Source organism: Kwoniella dejecticola, chromosome 11 (assembly GCF_000512565.2).
Source record: "Kwoniella dejecticola CBS 10117 chromosome 11, complete sequence".
NCBI classification, from domain to species: domain Eukaryota; kingdom Fungi; phylum Basidiomycota; class Tremellomycetes; order Tremellales; family Cryptococcaceae; genus Kwoniella; species Kwoniella dejecticola.
In genome coordinates, this window is record NC_089311.1 from 716,321 (window position 1) to 737,114 (window position 20,794).

At 48.9% G+C, this 20,794-nt stretch overlaps 6 protein-coding genes across 6 annotated transcripts; 2 read left to right on the top strand and 4 right to left on the bottom strand.

Annotated features, from left to right (window-relative positions):
- Positions 1-735: 735 nt before the first annotated feature.
- I303_108392 (uncharacterized protein) lies at positions 736-3,864 on the bottom strand (the record flags this gene model as incomplete). Its single annotated transcript, XM_065969818.1, has 6 exons — positions 736-1,019; positions 1,338-1,694; positions 1,789-3,373; positions 3,468-3,567; positions 3,662-3,741; positions 3,820-3,864. 6 exons carry the CDS (start codon positions 3,862-3,864, stop codon positions 736-738), a joined length of 2,451 nt encoding a protein of 816 aa, XP_065825890.1.
- A 683-nt stretch (positions 3,865-4,547) lies between these two features.
- I303_108393 (uncharacterized protein) lies at positions 4,548-6,862 on the top strand (the record flags this gene model as incomplete). The annotated part of the gene is made up of 7 exons (XM_065969819.1): positions 4,548-4,823; positions 4,921-5,020; positions 5,111-5,449; positions 5,546-5,674; positions 5,750-5,931; positions 6,036-6,302; positions 6,371-6,862. 7 exons carry the CDS (start codon positions 4,548-4,550, stop codon positions 6,860-6,862), a joined length of 1,785 nt encoding a protein of 594 aa, XP_065825891.1.
- A 1,056-nt stretch (positions 6,863-7,918) lies between these two features.
- I303_108394 (uncharacterized protein) lies at positions 7,919-11,321 on the top strand (the record flags this gene model as incomplete). Its single annotated transcript, XM_018410552.1, has 4 exons — positions 7,919-9,193; positions 9,284-9,444; positions 9,572-9,769; positions 9,911-11,321. 4 exons carry the CDS (start codon positions 7,919-7,921, stop codon positions 11,319-11,321), a joined length of 3,045 nt encoding a protein of 1,014 aa, XP_018260361.1.
- Positions 11,322-12,260: 939 nt separating this feature from the next.
- Positions 12,261-13,525, bottom strand: I303_108395 (uncharacterized protein; the record flags this gene model as incomplete). Its single annotated transcript, XM_018410551.1, has 3 exons — positions 12,261-12,611; positions 12,715-12,985; positions 13,137-13,525. 3 exons carry the CDS (start codon positions 13,523-13,525, stop codon positions 12,261-12,263), a joined length of 1,011 nt encoding a protein of 336 aa, XP_018260360.1.
- Positions 13,526-14,139: 614 nt separating this feature from the next.
- Positions 14,140-16,686, bottom strand: I303_108396 (uncharacterized protein; the record flags this gene model as incomplete). The annotated part of the gene is made up of 3 exons (XM_018410550.1): positions 14,140-14,833; positions 14,891-15,286; positions 15,374-16,686. The coding sequence occupies 3 exons, from the start codon at positions 16,684-16,686 to the stop codon at positions 14,140-14,142; spliced, it is 2,403 nt and encodes an 800-aa protein (XP_018260359.1).
- A 974-nt stretch (positions 16,687-17,660) lies between these two features.
- Positions 17,661-20,696, bottom strand: I303_108397 (uncharacterized protein; the record flags this gene model as incomplete). Its single annotated transcript, XM_065969820.1, has 9 exons — positions 17,661-17,703; positions 17,785-17,848; positions 17,931-18,207; positions 18,309-18,580; positions 18,643-18,721; positions 18,822-18,993; positions 19,060-19,122; positions 19,189-19,585; positions 19,727-20,696. The coding sequence occupies 9 exons, from the start codon at positions 20,694-20,696 to the stop codon at positions 17,661-17,663; spliced, it is 2,337 nt and encodes a 778-aa protein (XP_065825892.1).
- Between the last annotated feature and the right edge of the window lie 98 nt (positions 20,697-20,794).

The following is a 20,794-nucleotide window of genomic DNA, read 5'->3' on the forward strand; positions in this document are numbered from 1 at the left end:
CGCATCCTCTGCATTCTCTGGTCTCACAGCGCGCATCGGATGTGTCATTTCACACGCAATAATTCTCTTTGAAAGTTCTCGCCGAATCTAGCCATGTCCCTCTCAGGCCCCGCTCTGAGTAAGCGCCCAGAAGGCTTGCACAGTCCACAGTCGACCTTTGGGTTCCTTTTGATTGGGTTGCGACTTGTGGCACGCAAGCGCCAAAGGTGATTTGATACCCACAGTACAGCCTTGTGCCACTCCTCTGATCTGTTGGATGCCACATTCGTCAGACTACCCCGTCTGAAGAGACGAGATCAACAAGCTGCATACATACAATCCAGCTGTGCCACTCAAAATCTGCACCGGGACTTCATTGAGGTAAGAGCCCATTCAGCATCTATTGCCGATCTCTAACCTGATAAGTCCACGACATGAGACCGGCCCGGTCACGACGAAACATCATGGACTCAAGGTCAATTTCACCTGTTCATGCGCAACGCCACTGGCGGTCTTTCACGGGGTACAGCTTTTCGTTAGCGATGATGCCATGCCGAGTGATCGTGTGACTCATGAGCGCGAGCAGTCTCGATATACACGTACATAGCTTTCGTAACAATGCGCCGGACGATGACACCCTTTTGGTCTGGAATGTCGATATGTGCAAAACGCATGCAATTATATAACACTGTATACAGTATGAAGACCTCAATGTCGACTTCAAGCCCAAGTTCAAATAACAGAACACCTGTCATCTTAGGCTGAACTCCTCCTATCTAATCGCCTATTGATCCCTCCCAGGAGTGTCTTAATGATCAGTCCAGCCGACATATCCTCTCCATCATATAAGACCGTATCCACTATATCTCTCACTCCATGAGCCGCCGCCAATCCATCATCTAGCTCTTGTAAAGCTTCTCTGGCTTCGGAATCATCACCGATCTGGAGGAACTGTACTCCGACTTGAGAAAGCGGGTATTCGCCCCTGTCCAATCGTTTGGCACATGCAATCAAAACTGATTCGGGGTCGTCCGTCGGGGCTGTGGCAAGTAATTCAATACGATCCGTCGGTGTCGGCGAGTCCGATGATTGTGAGAGAGTAAGTGTACGTTTACGATCAAGGACGGGATGGGCGAATGCTGGATGTGTCAGCGTAAGCGTCGATTAGTGAAGAGAAGGAGCAGCACGAAGAGATGAACAATATTGGAAGAAGGCAGAGAGCGGAAAAGAAGAAATAGAGTAGACGAGGCGTCCTTCATGCCGACAAAGTTGCAGAAATGTGTGATCGAGTCCGGGAATGGAAGTGGAGGGTACAAGGACGAGTATATGGGCAGAGCAAATGAAGAAAAGCGACTCACCACCATCAGTAACCACAATAAGGTTCATAGGCTTGACCGTCCCTTCTGACTGACCATTGATCGAAGGGGAAGAAGGAGAAGGAGAAGGAGAAGTGTGCGATCTTTCCAATCTAGCCATATATTCTCTTAGAATACTCTCCAACCTCATTCCGGTCGGTGTAGCTCCTTTAGGTTCTAAACCCCTGAACAGATCTTCCACCTCATGAGCAGCTTTCAGCTCTTTGCCCACTCTTTTACTATTCAGGAAGTAGATATCCACTCCGTTCTCGTCGTAGCGCGCCGCTATTTCCGATACTTCCATTAAGGCTTGTCTGGCTTCTGACCATCTTTGTCCCGCCATCGATGTGCTGTCGTCGACTGTATCAACAAAACGATCAGCATTATTCACGTTGCATCACCTAAAGGGTAATTGCCGAATACGGAGATCCGTGCTAAACGGAAGTTGACTCACCCAAGAACACTGTATCGAAATCCCTTAACATCTCCAACGCATCTTCTTTCCCTGGCGTAGGGACGAACGTGGACTTTCGTCTCAATGGCAGAGGAGGCGGTGTACCTTGCAGAGTCTGATGCAGACTATTGTGGGAGTCTAGCGTTCCGCCAGGAGAGGCGAGCGCAGAATTCGATTGCGTTGTAGGACTGATAATTGGCTGGGGGAAAGCTATACGAGGACTGGCAGATTCGTCCCACGGCGCCTGATCTCTGGGTGTAGCAGGCAGAGGTCGAGTTGAAGGAGAGGTCGGGGTGACGATGCGCAGATGAGAAGGAGGTGGAGCGCTTGGCGGAGTGTAAAGCTGTTGATTCTGCTCAGAGGAGATTGCCTGCTGACTCGTAGGCGGGGTGTATTGAGTATAACTGGAGCCTTCTCTGCTTGATATGGGTGGCGGTGTTTGCTGAGGAGGCTGATTGTGTTGCAAATTCGATGGACCGGATTCAGCATATGATGAAAATGATTGACGGTGTACTTGAGGAGGCGGGCCATTGGGGGCGCTGTAGTAAGTGTACAAAGAGCCTGGAGGGCTCATAGAGGGTGATCTGAAATGTTCGCTTGTTGGCGTCGTTAAAGCGGCCTCTTCCATGGCTTGCAGCTGTTCTTTCTCGTTGGACGACAGGAAAGGGTTCTTGCTTTGTATGTGAAGCCCAGTTCGTTGTGGACTGATTGGTGCTTGGCTGGGATATTGGGAATCGGGCTCATCGAGAAGATCCTGAGGCTGAGGAATGGGAGCTGAGTTGGGAGCTATAGATGCTGTGCTAGGTGCAGATGTGTATGAGCCTGGGATGATCATATCTTCCATACCGCTAACCAAATCCCTCATTTCCCCATCATGGCTTGTCTCGCTGACAGACCGATCTTCAGGTATAGTAGATATTGAATGATTCTGACCGGATGAGCCACCCTCGTAGGCGGAAGTTGAGGATCCGATGCCTCTAGCTTCCGCATCTGCCATACTAAGTCTCATGGCTTCTTGCAATTCCTGCTGTTCTATCTGGTACGCCATACTAGCTCGTTTCGCTTCTTCCAATTGCGATTCTTCCCACGCTTGTGCTAATTCCGGATCACTAGGTATCCTCTGAAGCTCTTCTTGCACAGACGGTTCAGGCTCTGGCTGGCGGATTGGGGACGATGCGGGAGGAGAGGTCGGATGGGTGCTTGTACTGGGCGTGCGGGTGGGAGTTGCGGCGGAGGGCGAAGTGAGTTGGGACAGGTTTCCTCTGGCTTCTGCTTCGGCGGCCAGTCGCTCTTGCAACTGCCTAGTCGCTGCCGGTTCGGGGTCCTGACTTGCGTACGGTGGAGGAGGGGGGTCATCCTCGCTTTGTGTCTGAGTCGGTCTGACTGTGGTAGCTCCTACAGTCGTTCGAGTACGAGTGATGTTATTGTTCGCACTGACAGTGTTGGCTCTGGAAGGTGTAGTCGCTGTTTGGGTTCGACGGAGAGTACTGCTTGGTTGAGATGCTTGAGGTTGAGGTAATACTCGAGATGGAGCTAGACCATATTCCTGTCTTATAGCTCGGAAGGCGTATGCGAATTGCGAAAACTGGTCGGACAGAGAGACGTATCAGCTCATGGGTGAGGCCTCGGCTTATCTGTGGGGCTGGAGCAAAATTGAAATGATAGAAATCGTTGCTCACCTCCCTTTCGAGTACTTCCAATTTATAGCCTAGCTCGAATTTCGACTTTCCCCTCTGAGCTTTGAAATGCACATAATTTCTTATGACCGCCTTGACGTATCTACAAATAACGTTATCAGGACATCAGCGCTCCTGACAAGATATTCAAAAGGTCATCTTCGGAAGGAGGCAGGGAGGAAGGCAGGGTCACTTACTCTGGATCAGTGGTATATCCTCGATTACCAAGCGCCCAGTATACGTTCGACGAGGTCAGCATAGGTCCGAGGTTGTACCTCTGAGTGAAAGATGTGATCAGCTTGCGTAAGTCGGGGCATCGACTTATGCCCAGGAGGCACAAATGCGATATGCTCACCTGCCTGTTCTGCCTCATGTACTCGGCACTAGTCGAGCTAGTCATCTTAATACACAACGCAATATCAAAGGTGCGCTTCGTATCTAGTTGGTTTGAGTCGAGTCAAGGCTGCGGATATAAAATCTAGATCAAGGTGAAAGATAAGTCATGCCAAGCGTGTTGGCATTCGGGATTTTCGTCGCTTGTTCGGTTTATATATATCCCTGGGACGATGTTGTTATTATGGTTATTGAGGAACGTGATCCGGCATTGAGTGATATCCACTAAGCTGTGCAAGATTGTTTAATCCCTCAACAATGATAATCACAACAGCTCTCTCTGCCTTTCTAAGATTATGCTTCTCAGTGACTTGAGATAGTGAATTGAGATGATCTATGACGAATTAGGCACTACTCGCTATCACTCTCATTCTCACTGCACAGCAACTTGCTAATTGACAACAACAATAGTGTCCATGCGGCCGAGTTGACGGAGATTAGAGATGACAACCGGAATACAAGATAACCCTAATCATCTGACCCGTGAATAGGTCTTGGCAATTACAAGATATCGTAATCGCCATATCATACAAGCTCAGGGTTAAATCTAGTTCGGCAAGTCTGCTCATCTGCTCAAAATTTCCGGGTACTCTCAGCGATACAGACAAAGCAACTTTTCGGATTCCGTTGTCCATACATCCATACATCCATACTATATATTACACTTTGTATCCATATTTCGACGCACAAATGTCGTATCAAGTCAACGTACCAGCCGGTACAGGCTCGATATCATCTTCATCGTCTGTCTCAGGCCATGACGACGACAGAATATCGGACTGGGCATCATCCCTGGGCGAAGCAAGACAGACCAAATCCCTATTCGACGAAACCGTCTTACCCTCTCCCGAAGCTGCATTGGAGCACGATGCGAACGTCTGGGATTTCAATCTTCACGAATCATGCGAGAAACTGGGACTAGACATGTTTGGCAGGATCAGGTTGATCAACTTAATAAGGAACGCTGTATGTCCATATCAAATTACTCCGAAGCACAGCGAATATCCTCTTGGCCATGAAAGCTGACATCAGGCTTGCATTTACATTGTATTCGATGATCTAGGGCTTAACAAAAGACCAAATCGATGCTTTGTCGCCCACGGACCCGCTGTTCAAAGATGATAGCCTCTTGATACCTGTCATACCTGATGATCCTTTACTTCGTCAGTGATCAATCTCATACCCTTGTATCTACCTCATCACTCATTTGCAGCATGGTCGCAAAGCTGACATTTGTATCTGTATCCGCGCAGAATATGACCCCGATGACGATTGGTCAGATGATGAAGACGCTGCCCCACCGGCTCAGTCAGCTTCCGGTCCCTCGGCGGCACAGACATTATCAAAGCCAGACAATTCCAGAGTAGCTCAACTCGAAGCCGAATTGGAAAAAGTTAGAAAAGACCTCGCGTCAATGCGGCTACTCATCTCCAAGACAGTCGGTGTGGAGGACGACGAAGAGTCACCCGTCCAAGGCAGTCAGGAGGAAGCAGTATCGAATGAGAACAGTGGCCAAGGCAAGGGCAAAGGCAAAGGCAAAGCTGTAGAGAGAGATGACGATACTCATTATTTCCATTCATACGAGGAAAACGGTACGTCTCTGAGATTGTCATTAATACCAATATCGAAAGAATCGCAGATTTCCTACAACGAATATGGTCGCTGAGGCCAGAAATGATGATATCCAGATATCCACGAGATCATGTTGAAAGATACAGTCCGAACTGTCTCGTATGCCAGATTCATCTTGTCCAATCCCCAAATCTTCAAGGATGCCGTGGTCATGGATGTCGGGTGCGGAACAGGTATTCTTTCCAGTAAGCTCACCTTCCCTCCTCGGTTTACCCGCTACAAGGCAGCCGAACACAGCTGATTGTATCGGCGAAATTCAGTGTTCGCTGCTAAAGCAGGAGCCAAACATGTCTACGCCATAGAAGCGTCTGGGTTGGCGGTCAAAGCTAGGGAGAACATAAGGAAGAACGGGTTCGCCGATACTATAACGGTGATCCAGGGTAAAGTCGAGGATATCGAGCTGCCTGTCAAGCAAGTGGACGTGATTGTGTCTGAATGGATGGTGAGTAATGATTGACTGCCTTGCGTGAACTGTCCTTCTGCCGGACGACTTGTCCTCTCTTTATGTTCAATTAAGGCTTGAGCTGATTTTGTTGTTGGCTTTAGGGCTATATGCTGTTGTACGAGTCCATGCTCGACTCGGTACTGGTCGCTCGAGATAGGTTCCTTGCTCCTGGCGGACTGATGGCTCCCTCTCAGACCAGGTTGGTCATCAGTGCTATCACCGGAGACAGGGTCTGGAAAGAGAGAGTTGCCTTTTGGCCATCTGTGTACGGCTTCGACTTGAGTACAATGCAGGCTCCTGCTTTCGATGAGGGTCTGACGGAAGTGGTGGACAAGGAGGAGGTAGTAACTTCAGAAGCTATCGTTCGAGTGTGTCGGTTTCTCATATATCCTCCGTGCAGACTGACATTTACCCTGATATACTCCTCGTTCTGCAGGATATCAACTCTCACAACGCTACTATAAAATCCTTAGATTTCCATTCTTCCTTCACCCTCAATGCCACTGCTGGCGCAGGACCGAGTCAGACGCAGACGATAAAAGCATTCTTGACTCATTTCGACACCTTCTTCAGTCCCCTCTCGGGAGAAGCTTCGCATGTTTCACCAGAAGAAGAGGTGGAGATCCTTCCGTTCGGTGATAACGAGTTCGAAGCTCCCGTTCAACCTTTAGAATCCTCGGAGAAAGGCCGTCAAGTCAGTTTCACCACTGGCCCCAGGGGTAAATATACACATTGGAAACAAGTCGTCTTCCTCCTTCGGAAACATATTACGCTTGGACCCGATCAGCGGATCGATGGTCGATTCTTCTGTAAGAAGTCGCCTACGAATTCCAGAGAACTGGACGTGGAGATTCACTATAGGGTATGTGACGGTGAGGGAGGGGACGCGGAGGGTTCATATGATGTCCAGTGCTACAAAGTCAGGTAGTTATATCATTACACAGAACCATGTCAGTCATGAATACCATCCATACGATGTCCAATGCTACAAAGTCAGGTAGTTATATCATTACACAGAACCATGTCAGTCATGAATACCATCCATACGATAACACTCATGCATCGCATCGCATCGCATCGCATCGCATCGCATCGCATCGCTCACGATAGCAGAACGACGCACCTTCGGCCAACTTGCCACGTCTCAATCAAAAGACAATACGTCACAGGGTTAACGTCAAAGCGTTACCCTCATCTCGTTCCTTGTCATCTTGTCATATGAGTAAGGTTCTGATTTTCCTATTTCCTAATGATTCGTGAAAGGGGTCCCCACCAATCGTAATCACTTCCCCCATATGCAGAAACAATCAGGGTTTATTTATATTTCTTACCCTTGAAATTGTATTTTTCAGGAGTGTAGTCCCGTGACTTTATTACCGGGCCGTTGACCGAATCCACCCACAGGAGCAGAGGAATTGGTTTTTATGTTGCTACAAGAGAATCCCGAATACATGGATACTGCCTAACTAGCAAGAGCTTACCTGTATACCTGACACATACCATACATGATTGCACCGAGACATCGTTAACTGCGACCTGCGACGAATAACGGTTGACCGAAATCACAAATCTGTCATTTATCTGTGTATAGATTCATACCATTCATCGCATTGCTCGTTTCCACTCGTAGTACATAGCATTCATTGACTGCCAAAGGACCCGTTGTCACCGCTACGAAACTACCAACACACATCACACAGCTCGCTCATCGGAAATCGGATACCGCCGCGTTGGTTCGGCCAAACTCATAATCCCCTTCTGACTGTGCAATTCTTTGTCGTCCCGCAAAATCCCAACAGCAACGACGACGATAAGGGCTATCATAGATCGATGCAAGGATAGAATCAGATAGAGATCGCAATTGGGTTCATAACATATACCATCGGCAAGCAATCACCTTAGAAGAAAGAAGAGAGGACAGCTCGCCCTTCACTCAGGGATTAATCAGCACTCACTCCACCTTCAGCCCGAATCCATTGTCAACATGGCACGATTACTAAGAGGGTTCGGTACACCCAAACAGTCCAGCGATAGTAAAGTCGGCGGCAGCAGCAATGCCGCCAACGTTACACCAAATGGATCGCGTCCTTCTCCGACCACTCGGCGCGACTCCACGTTCGGCGAAGCACTCGATACTCCCGATCCTTCCCAATCTCTGAACAGCAACACCAACGCCCTAGTCAGCAATAACAAGGCGATCCCCAAGACACCCAAAGAGCTAGTCGTGGAGAAAGAGCTTTTGTTCGGATTAGAGAATTTTGGGAATACATGTTACTGCAATTCAGTTATCCAAGCTTTATACTCGTGCGAGGCGTTCAAACAATTCGTAGAATCTTACCCAGATTCGAAACCCCCTTTGATGGCTTTGGCGCCCACCCCGTCTCAAAAGGATTACAACAAATCCATGTCCCCGATCCTGTCTCCCTTTGCTACTGGCTTCAACGGCGGCGCTCAACTCTCACCGCAAATGTCCAAGTCTAATCCATTCGAGTCCCCCTCGCTGAATACGATCGCTTCTTCGCCTAATAACAGTACGTCTGAGAAGAAGGGTAGATCTTGGACTAGCTTGGGACGGCGACCCACCAATTCAGGACATGGACCCTCCTCAGCGAACCTACCTACACTTGGGGGTCTCAAGGAAGAACCATCAGAAACGCCGGTTCTGGATGAGAAATACGCCGATTGGAAACCTATCGAACCTGATCCCAACCAATCCCCTCCTAGCGTGTTCCAGACTATACAAACATTGTTTTACCACCTGACACATGCTCCTCCACACCAACCGCTACCCAAGAAAGAGAACAAGGACGCGAACGCCCAAGCCCAGACTGCCTCCTTGTTACCTGGTGCACCCCCTCCTCCGGCTGAGCCAGCTGCAGACGGATCAGCCAAGACGCCAGCGGCAGGTACGAATCCGAATGTGCCCCAGGGCCCACCGCTGCTAGCTTCCCTGCCCCCGCCATCGGCCGCACGGGGAGGAGGGCCGTGGCAAGCTGGTAAACTCGGAAGAGGTGTGGTCACGCCTGAAGACCTTTTACGAACGGTGAAGAGGGAGAACGAGATGTTCAGAGGGATGATGCAACAAGATGCTCACGAGTTCTTGGGATGGCTTCTCAATCAGATCGCTGAAGAGATCGAAATACTAGATAAGCACTTGAAGGAGAATCAAGGAATAAATAGAGGGCCAGGGAAGACATTCATACAGAGTTTGTTCGAAGGTGTTCTGACCAACGAAACTAGATGTCTGAGTTGCGAGACTGTAAGTTAGCCATCCCCCATACTCATCTTCCTTGGTTGAAAATCTTTGTGCATCACTCCGCACGAGCTGATACTGGGTTGATACGTTTAGACATCCGAACGAGACGAGCTGTTCTTAGATCTGTCCATCGATATAGAACAGCACACTTCGGTCACTCACTGCTTGAGGCAATTCTCAGCTAGCGAGATGTTATGTCAGAAGAACAAGTTTTACTGTGATTCGTGCTGTGGTCTGCAGGAAGCTGAGAAGAGGTGAGTCGTCAGAATGTCCATTCTGCGGTCAGAGCTGGTACATCCTACTTTGATTCGGTTCATGTCGAGGGGGACGGAAGGCACAGAATGCACGGAAGGCTGATACAGTGTCTATTCGGTATTATAGGATGAAAATCAAGAAACTGCCTAATATCCTTGCATTGCACTTGAAACGATTCAAATATCAAGAAACGACCGGAAGATACGCCAAACTCTTCTACAGAGTTCCGTTCCCCACTCAACTTAGATTACCTAATACGACGGACGACATGGAGAACCCTGATAGGCTGTATGAGCTGTTCTCTGTTGTGGTGCATATCGGAAAGTGAGTGGTTATATCGTTGTGCAACTCTCGCTTTTCTACTCCTCGAGGACAACGTGTATCATTGCTGCGCCAGGGTCTGCGCACTGCCATCACCTTTCTCAGAATCGCGAGCACTGCTGACATCTCTTGTTGCTCCTGTAGCGGTCCTCATCACGGTCACTATGTCACTTTGGTGCGGTCAAAAGGGAGATGGATAATGTGTGACGACGAAAACGTCGAACCAATAGACGATGATGACTTGTTCAGATACTTTGGTGATTACCCCTCAGGAGCTGGATACGTGCTGTTCTACCAAGCTGTGGATATGGACTTGGCAAGTTTAGGACTGAAAGTCCCTGGAACTGAGGTCAAATCCGCCAAATCAATCGACACTCAGCCCGTACAATCGAAGCCAGTCCAACCTCGAGCAGAGCTGAAGGAACTGAAAGAACATCAATTAGTTGATTTCTCGGAAGAGCCAACTCCTATCGTATCTCCACAATCATCCACGCTGCCGAGCGTACCCGCTCCTGTTCCGGCTCTGGCTCCAGTCGCTGCTGCACCTACGGCTGAGTCGCCTAAACAAGCGAAAAAACCACCACCTCCGCCGCCGTCCCGGAAATCGTCGACCTCGATATCGGCCGGAACAGTCACGCCGATAGGTTCCGGTCCCGACTCAAGGCGAAACTCTATACCTACACCCAGGCGGGAATCTGTCAGCTCACTGTCAAGTCAACAACATGTTGTCAATGGCAATGGCTTCATTCAGCCTCAGCGGGATCCTCAACCGCAGGCTCAGGCTCAGCCTATACCGGATAGACAATTGGGCTTCGATGCCTCTTCTTCGCCAGCGAATACTCGGAGGATATCAGGAGCTACACCTCCCCCGCCGCCACCTTCTAGAGGTCTAAGCAAGTCGACGTCAAATGCCAATGGATCAGTGCTGACTAATCAAGTGCAAACGCAAACGCAAACGCAAACTCAAGCACAGCCTCAGCCTCAGCCTCAGCCTCAGACTCCTACCAAGACACCGACTGCATCTTCTCGACCTTCGACTGGCGGATCAACTACGTTCAGCGGTCTAGGAGTGAATGTGCCTAACGCTTCAGCAGGCAGCAACGCAGAATCCGTTCATGGTATACCGAATGGATCAGCCATGTCTTCAAGTGTCATCTCCACTTCTACCAGTTCTTCTTTGGCTGGGGCTGGCACCGGACCCACCGGAACCTCATCTAGTGTACTTGCTAAACCCATTCCACCTTCTCAGACGCAGAGTCTTTTTCCACACCAAGGAAATGCGAACATACAACCCTCTTCGATGTCATCCAGCGTCTCATCCTCTAATTTCGGAGCATTAGGCAGGAAAACTTCGACGACTGGAACGGGAACAGGAAGGGATAGGACGGTATCGACCTCGAGTCAGGCGAGTTCGGGTAATGGATATTCTGGAGGCGGTAGTCTGGGCAGAAAGTTGAGTGGGATGTCGGGGAAATTGGGTAGATCTGGAAGTATGGCATTTGGGAAATTGGGGATTGGAAAGAATAAAGATAAAGGTGATAGGATTGGGGAGTAAACGTGATTGTGATCGTGATTGTGAAGGCTAGAGGAGTGGTGTACGTTCATCATCTCATCCTGTTGACGTCAAGATCAGTGATCTCAGGTTGATGAGCGGGCAGTGAGAAGGGGGAGGATCTTTGTCGATGTCGAAGTTATTGTCTATCCAATATTCATCTATACGGAAACGGTGTTTTTATTTTGTGTTAACGAGTACTTTATTCGATTCGGACCCTAATATTTAGTCGAGGAGGAAGAGAAGGGGACCGAAAGGAGATCGTAGATCGTAATTGCATTCCCAGGTTGTACGTGTTATGCAGATTGGAAGTGCAGTACAGTACGGTGGGTCCCAGTGCAGATACACAAAAGTACAATATATATGATATACTATTGTACGTCTCCTTTATGTGGGATCATATGTAGGTACATTCGGTAATGGCAATGGTATGTCATATGGGATAGAAGAGATGGTTGATATCCCTCTTACGTCCGAATGTTCGTACCACGACCACGACCGATCAAGTGATGAGTACAAGTACATCTATGAGAGCGCAGAGCGCAGAGCGCAGAGAGCAGAGAGCAGAGAGCAGAGAGCAGAGAGCAGAGAGCAGAGAGCAGAGAGCAGAGAGCCACCAGATCCACGAATGATGAATGAAGTATGACTGCATTATAGATAATACAACAGAGTCGGGTCAATTGACATCGACAAAATGGAAAGAAAGTAAGACTCGAAGAACGGTGACGCTCAATCCCTTCTTCGAATCGAAGACTGAGAGAATGACTGTTCCCATCCATCCATCCATCCATCCGCCCTGCCTGGTCCTGTCTTCGCCCTTGATTCAATTCTTGACTTGCATTGCCTTGTTCTGTCTTCACCATGACAATGAGTACCGTTTTCCGCTAATGCTCGGTTCCCCCTCCAAGCTCATGCTCCTGATCAGTGCGGGGAAGCTCCTGATCATTGCGTGCCTTTACCATAAACCTCCAAACATCTCTTCTCGAACGCATACACCATCTTATCGGCGACTTTCGGAAGGACAGCCTGGCTCGCTATGCGGTGGAGGGGGTTCGCGAAGTTGAAATTCAGATCAATGGTCAATAGGGTAGGACCGATATTTGGATCTGCAGGCGAGGTCGAATTGGGTTCTCTGCTTGATGTTGGATCTGAGGAACTTGAAGACTCTGTTGATGATGCGGACAAAGGTGGAGATGGAGGGGATGTAGGATGAGGAGAGAAGGTCGATGCGGGTGAGAATGACCATCGGGTGATTAGGGATTTGAATAACGGTGTCTGGTTAGAAGCTGTTGCCTATTAATCGCATTACAGGATATATTGGATCAGCAAAAAGGCCATGAGAGGCGAGACAAGGCTTGGTGCATGTGAAAAGGATCGCATTCGCGTTCATACTCACTGTCACGCTCTCAAAAGGGATTCCGACTACTTTACTAATATACCTCTCCTCCAGCCCGCCGAAACCCACTGCCAGCTCGGCAAGAACTTCGAACGGTTCTTCTCCGGGCGTCCAGTCGTTCCATTGTCTAGTCGTTGAAGCATTGGACGAAGAAGTAGATTTACTATTCGATGCGGGTCTGGGTAGGACAGTCGAGGAGTTGCAGAATGGGATGAAGGATGAATAGGATGGTACGTCCGATACCAGCGAGTAAAGTTGAGTTTGCGAGTATCTGCAAGTGGGAGACAGAAACATTAGCATTAGCATTGAAGAAGGTATGGAAAAGGACGTAGATGAGATTTCTTCCGATGAGCCATCCTCGATGGGCTTATTATGAGGAAGGAGCAGCTCGTGACTCGGCGCACGGGAAAAAGGTCACTCACGGTAAAATCTTCCTAGCGTGAAATCGCTGAGCTTCACCATCCACTTCTATCCCACTAACGACTCCCGACTCAGAAGTAGTCGTTGTCGTCGTCGGTGAACCCCCAGAATCGGATTGTTGTTGCCCCGGAACGAGATTGGCCAGTTTCGTTATATCCGGCAAAGAGAAGAACGACCTATTCTGACTACGTATACGTATGTGTGTATGCGAGTTTATGCTTGTGATTGTATGATCATTTTGACTGAGGATCGTTGTATGACGAAGTCCCACACCCACAGGACGAAAGGATCGATGTGTCGGTATCGACGACACACATCTTGTTTGGATATGAGTGTGATTCGCCGTTGATCGGAGTATCGATCGAGGTATAGTCGAGATAGGGAAAGACATCCTGTGCGGCTTATAGAAATTTAGACGGTCCAATTCTCTAGGGTCCACTTATCCTGGTTTTCGACAGATGTTCTGCTTCGGACTGGGTGAGAACTAGAGGTGTGGTAAGCCAGAAGCAAAATGAGCAAGGTTGTTAAGAAGTATATGATAGACAAATTATTGGATTTGCCATTCGTTCGTTGCTCTCGAGTAATTCCTTGACCACAACAGCCGGTGATTTCCGCTAACCTCTCCTCCCGTTCACTTTCATCCGATCACATCACACCACTTCAACCATAATATCCAAAGTCGCACAGCGCTCGCTTCGACTGATAACATGTTATTTTGGCATGGAACGATGCATGAAGATGAAGATCATTGAGTGTAATGCTATATTATAGACAAGATGCCAGATGCCAGATCTGACAAAAACGTACATCGTAGTCTTGCTTGCTTAGATGAATGTGCTTTCAAAAGGCATCAATTGGTCAGATTAACAAGCGGACTGACGGACTGATTTGTGTTGTTCACAGGACGAGCATCCAAAAAAGAGATCAATTGTGATCAAGAGACTATTCCTCTTCGAAGCGTAACAGCTTCAGAGTCGATGGCAAGCGATGAATGAAAGCTCCACCTTATCGGCCGCGTCCGAGTCCTCGTCCCCGCCTTTTACCTCTTCCTCCTCTCCCACCTCCCCTGCCGCCTCGCCCACCCCGGCCTCCAGAATGTTCATTATACTCCTCCTGACCATGACTGTGAATGTGATAATGCCGTTGTGCAGCGAGGGACGACCAAGTCTTAGGCGGGGGAGGCGCATGTCCCGCATGCGCTCCTCGAGGTGAAGGCGGTCCCGGTCCTCTGAGGCCTTGTGGGTTTCGATCTTCTTCGTACGCACTGTCCCTACCATGCGGAGGAGGGTAAGGAGAACCCGGCCGTCCGACCGGTCTCGGATCGTACTCTCTTTCTCGTGGATGAGGTTCTCTCGGTCGATCAGCTCCATACTGCCTAGCATACTCCGCATAGGGATCATACTCATATCCGCGATGCATCGCTTGTTGTGGAAGTGGTGGCGGCGGAGGAGGAGGAGGAGCATGGTACGGTATAGTCGCAGCCGTAGGCACTAGTTTCTCGAGTTTCGATATTTGAGCTTTGAGAGCTTCAAGGGTCTCAACCACGTTATTTGTGTCGACTCCTGCTGGCAACATCGAGCCAGGAGGATATGGAGGTCCATGATATCGCGGATCATCCGGATACTGTTTTCTATGATATCCTGCTGGCGGTGGTGGCGGGGAATGAGGATGAGGATGAGAATGAGGATGTCTTGCGTAACTGACCGTCATTCTCAGCTCATTTGTCAGATGCGGGCGATAGGGAATTTGGACTTACGCATCTTCCCCGTACCCATGATACCTGTCCCTACCATACTCTCTTGTTGGCGGGTCTGCAGGGCGATACGCGTGGGTCTTACCGTATGGAGGTGAAGGTATTCTGCCATAAGACTGCTCGGGTCCACCTCTTCCTCCAGCATGTGGAAGTCTTTGCGCCGAGTAGGCGTCGTAGGGCCCGGGTCGGTCTTCTCTTGCAGTATAGTCTGGTAAGACAGGCGTTCTCGGATCTGGATAATGTCTCGGCGGACTGGGCTGCCGACCGTGATCTCGCATTAGAGGGGGAGGTGATCGCCCTCTTCGATATTCTCTTTGCGCAGGACGAGGCGACCTCGATCGTTCACGAGATCGTGCCATTGAGCCTGGGCCCGAGCCTGGAGGAGTACCGGTTATTCGACTGGTGTGATGGTCAAAATAGTATTTTAGCTGTCACTTGTACATGGCGAAACGTCAGATGCTACACGTAAGTGAAATTGAGACTTACTCAGCTAATCGCTGCCCATCATGCGCCCTCGGTCTATCGTATTGCTCCCTCGCTTGAGCAGTCGGTTGATGCGAGCTTCGCGGTGGCGGAGTCCTGGAATATCTGTCCGCTTTGTTTGAGCTATTCGCAGGACGTTGAAACTTGGGCGTGACGAAGTTCGTCGCACTAGGCTTATGATCTGCGCCGGCGGCAGCAGCAGGCACGTCTCTTCTACTAAATCTCGCATCATCTGGATGGGGCGGCTGGAACTTTCCTGCGCTGGTCGTGCTCGCTGAGCCCGAAGCCGAAGCGGAGGTCGAGAGGGATCTGTTGTCATTTGCTTGAGAGACTGGTAGCCGCTGCTGTGATCTATCCTGATCACGATCCTTCCAAGGTGGATTGGCCGGTGCAGTAGAGTTTCTCCTCTCATCTTGCTCTTGCCTTTGGCCATGAAGGGCTTCCTGCCCTTCTCCGCGTTGAGTGGGAGCAGTATATCCTATATCTGCCGGGGGTGATTTCTTGGCTGCGGCCGTGGGTGATCGACTGTTCCCTTGTGCCGTGCGTGACTTGAGCTGTTCCTTCAGAGCTCTTTCCCTATCACTGGGTACAGCTCCATTCTCTGCGATAGTAGAGCTAGAGGCCGTTGGACTACGACTGGGCTCCTTCTTGACCTGCTGACCCTGTTGCTGTTGGAGGATAAACGACTCGGCCATCTTGGCCAATTTCCCAGGATCCAGCTCTACACCTCCGGCATTGGTATTAGATATGCCTGTGGCTGTGCTGGTGCCGGTGCCCCTGCCCGGACTTGCAGTCTTAGTATGAGCATTATTCCTAGAAGCTTCCACCTCAGCTTTGAATTGTCTCAGTCTGTCCAAGGAGCTGAGGGGCCGAGGGGTATTTGTAGTTCCGTTTGCAAGGTGTGTAGACGGACTGGCTCTGGACAAGTCCGATTCTGCGGGGATCGATGAAGTAGAGGCTGTTGTTGGGCTTGCTCCCCCTCCCCTCAACGTAGATGTCGATGTCGAGGGCAATGCCGATGCTGATGACGAGAGCGGTATGGCCTGCATGTCGCTTGCATTCGACATGGTAGAATTGGAGGTCAAGCTAGGAGTAGGTAATTGAGAAGTAAATCCAGTATCTACCGTTCCTTGATGTTCGTATTTTATCGCTACCGGGGTGGACTGTTGGACCGCCATATCTCGGATTGGTAGCAGACTAGATAGCTCACTGTCTCCACTATTGTGGGACATCGAGATGAGACCCTTGTCCGAAGGGTTGGTAACACTGGTCGAAGGCAAGATCTGCGATTCCGCGTTCACATTGGATGGCAACATGTTGAGGGTCGAAAAAGTTCAACACTGCGATAGAAGCGCACTGACCGACTACCACAATAGACAGTGTAGAGTAGTCGTACGTAGCAAGATGGCCTGTGCAGCAGCAGTCTGTGTTTTGATGAGATCCGACTGAATTTGCAAAATTGAATTATCGGTATTGGCGTGTTTGTCCGTTTATGTGTTCATGTATTCATGCGTCTGTCCGTGTTTAATTGCATTTTTTGTTGTTTGTTCGTGATGGGATCAAACGACACTCTTCTTGTGTAGAATCCAGTCGATGAGATGCGATGTTTTGCGGTGTGGTGTGATTCAATGGACAATGGCTAAAACACCCTTTCCTCCCTTTCCTCCCTTGTTCGTAAGGGATTGGAGAAAGATTGGCGTACAATTATTCAGAAGATTTTCAAGTCTTTCCTTTCGTTGTTTGCGTCGATGTACGGGATTGCTCGTTTCAGATCAACGCAGCTCCTCAATAGCCCCTTAGTCGTGTCCAGTCCAAAGACAAAAAGGAAGGAAAGAAGGATCTCAATCAATGAAAGAGAGCTAAGGCTATGTTGCTATGTTGCTATGAAACTGTAATGCCAAAGGAAGAAATCCAAAATGTCAAGCACGAAGAACGCGATGATCCGTGCGAAATCACGGAATCAATTTTTATCTTATCGTCTACGTCCCAAGCGACTGAGCCTGCCTTGACGATGGGGACTCGAGAGTAGAGCTGAGATTAATTAGTTATATATGCATTGCGCTGATAATGTTTATTAATGCTACAATATCATACTGGACTCAATCCAGAATGAATGGATATTTAGTGATACAGTAAGTCGTGGTATATGCAATTGGATGGGTCATTTGTTGCAGGGTATATACAATGAATGCTGTGATGATAGATTTCCAATATCCGTGCGCAATGCAATATGAAGCAAAGAAAATCGAAATCCCTGTAGAATGCAGGCAGATCTTATTCCTCTATTCCTCTATTCTTCTAGTCCTCTATACTTGTCTTGTGGGCACCAAGGACTAGATAAAAGGCCCTATTAGCCCTCAAGCTCAAGCCAATACAATACTGGAACTCGAAGTCGAAAGACCGATAATACTCACGGTTTGTAAGCTCCTTCACCTTGACTCCAATACGATCTACATCTCATCGAGAATCCATATGGGACTATAACATACCACATCGTATCAGCTTACCATCCATCCGTCAGACTTGGTTGGGTGAGAGTGTAATGCTGTTGATGACTCACACTCGTAGCCTCTCGAACCGGCTCGATAATGATCAGCCATCTGCATCAGATGACTGACTTTGTTGGTCGTCGTCATATGTTGTCTGGCCCATATGAACCCATCCATAGCCATCTGCTGCAACAGCTCATCTCGTTCAAGATAATGATTCAGGACCTCGTTGATCTTCTCGATGTTCCATGTGGATTTTAGCGTGATGACGAATTTTGAAAGAGCTTCTTCGTGCTCCGTAGGCAGATCTGAGGCTACCACACAACCAGATAAAAATGCTTGTGCGTACTGAAAGTGATGATCAACGCTATCAGCACAAGCTCAAGTGAAGATGACTTGTTCTTTAAAAGCAGGCAGGACGACAAGAGACCGGTTGGTCTGGGACTGACCTTTCGGATCATCTTCCTCTCCAAGGACGCATCGAACACGCAAATCTTACTTGTCCTCATTCCATTCGCGAAATCTTCTCGTAATTTCAAGTGAGTCTCATAATACTCATGATTGAGCTGATATGTCTCCAACGGGTGTTCTCTCGCTTGAGAAGGGACAGATACGGTGTATCCGGGATGAGGATGTCGGGTGACGATTTGGTCGCCAGGGAGATTCGGTTCGTGTTCGTAGCTTCTGATAGAATCTGTGACTGTGGTTCTGATGGGATATACTAGACGACCGTTCCATGTAATCAGTATCTGCACAGAGACCGACCGATCGTAGATGGCTCACAGCTTCCATCATATCCAAATACCTTGGCTTTGGCGGTTTTCTCGTTCCATGGCACCGGGTAAAAATCCCATTCGTTTCCCTACAAACACCAAGAATCAGTTTGAACACGCTTCGTTTTGGTCACGCCTAGCGTCCTTGGGGAGAATATATTGGCCCAAAGGAGCTGCTAATGGACTTACCGTATCAGGGGAATGACCAAATAGACCCATCTGCCAATCAGGATATTTCGCCTTCACCTTATCGTACTCAAAGAGTTCTAAGAGTTCGAAAGCATATTTCGATACCGTTATATTGTTGGCATGGGGGTACCATTCGTATGAGCACCGAAGCTCGTGACAATCTCCAAGTTGTCTACTCATGCGGGTCAGCGAAGAAGAGAAAAACACATTCGTGCTTTGATGCAGGAAAGGGACATACTGTATGAGAAGGGCTCCGCAATCCAAGGCATCGACATATGGATCATCCTCCTTGTAGATGTTTCTGCATTGATTGATCAGCCATGAGTCTCCTCGGACAGCTGAGGCCAAAGTGTAAGAGCCGACTTACGAAATCGTGAACACAATATCAAACGAAACATCCTTATTACACTCTTCTGGAACTTCGGCAGTCCAATCAGGTTTCACCCATTCCTGAACTTCCTCTTCGAGCGGATCAACTTGTGTCTGATCAACGAAATAGGAAGTCGGTTTGAGCCAGCTTATCTTCCTCTTCTTCTCCCTCTCCATCCTCAAGCTTTCCTGTTCATCCTCGAAATCTCTTTTGGACTTCTCCAGCTGCGCTATACGATGTGCTCTCTTGCGTATGTTGGCTGAAAGCGGTATCGACCTATCGTATCCTTCCCAGCCTGGTCCCCATACATCTACGATCAAATGCGGATGTCGTAAAGCCGCGTCGACGATTTCGTATGTGTGTGTATTCATTCTTTCCAGGTAATCTTTGTAGTCTGCTCATGATCATTCGTTGATGATCAGCAAAAAGAACGACACTCGGAGCGAAGGGTGCCATTTTGGGCGTGTTTGAATAGCGATTGTGGTAACTTGGACCTGATGCTGGAACATGGCAAGGTGACGGACAATCCACTCACCAGTCAAGAACATGAACCTCCTTTTCTCCTGATCAGCAGGCAAAGGAGTTGGAGAATGATCGAAAGGGCTCTTTCCCACTGTATCCGGATTACCCCACCATCTCGGCCATTTATCTTTCACTTCCAATTTCAGCTGTTCTTCATCTTTCGGTCCCCATATATCCTCTGTCCCATCCTCAGCACTGAAAACCCCATCTCCTTCGGTCTCCCGTCTGATAGTCAACGTCGATAACCTATTATCATTTCTCGAATGTAACAATTCCAATCTTTTGGTGAACTCATAGTTTCTTCTGAAATCCGCTAAATTAGTTTCTTGGTGATTATGATGCCTTATATCCCATTCGTTCAACTTGATCTCCCGTAACCATAATTCCCTTCTGACCCTGTGCGATCTGATCTCGGAGACTACCAGTAAAGCGACGGCGAATATGCTGATTGTCAGGAGGAGTTGGGTCGATTTGCGCCGCGCAAGATGGATAAATGGTAAGGAGGATCGACGACGTGGTTTGAGGGTGTTGAGTATGCGGGTTGTGGATGATGCGGTTGATTCTAATAAAGAGTGCCGACGACGTGATTTGCTCTTGCTCTTGTGATACCCAGAGACAGACCCAGACGAGTATGTAGAAGATTGATCGAAGTGGTAGGTAGGCAATAGAGGTTCATCGTGGTTGGAGGAGGACTGCGAGGTGACAGATTCCTCTGCTGAGACTGAGGAGCTGGATGATGAGCGCCGGGAGTCGGAAGGGCGTGACGAGGAGGAAGAAGGTTCTTTTTGCAATTCGTATGATGCCGGTGGAGCGGTGAATGGTTTGGAGGTGGAAGTGGAACTACCCGAACTGAAGCTTGTCCTGGCCCTGCCGGAAAGCGCTGAAGCCGAAGCTGAAGCTGAAGCCGAGGGTGAAGGGTGTTTGTTATCGGCGCTGTCAAACGAATCTATCGTTGACTTCGGTGATATTTGCCGACTCGACATTTCCTGAGAAGTTCACCGTGGTTGCCAGACTGATCCCTCTGAGCAGAGGATACGATACAACCGGGCTTGTAGAGCGTCGTCTTCTGTGTCACTCGATG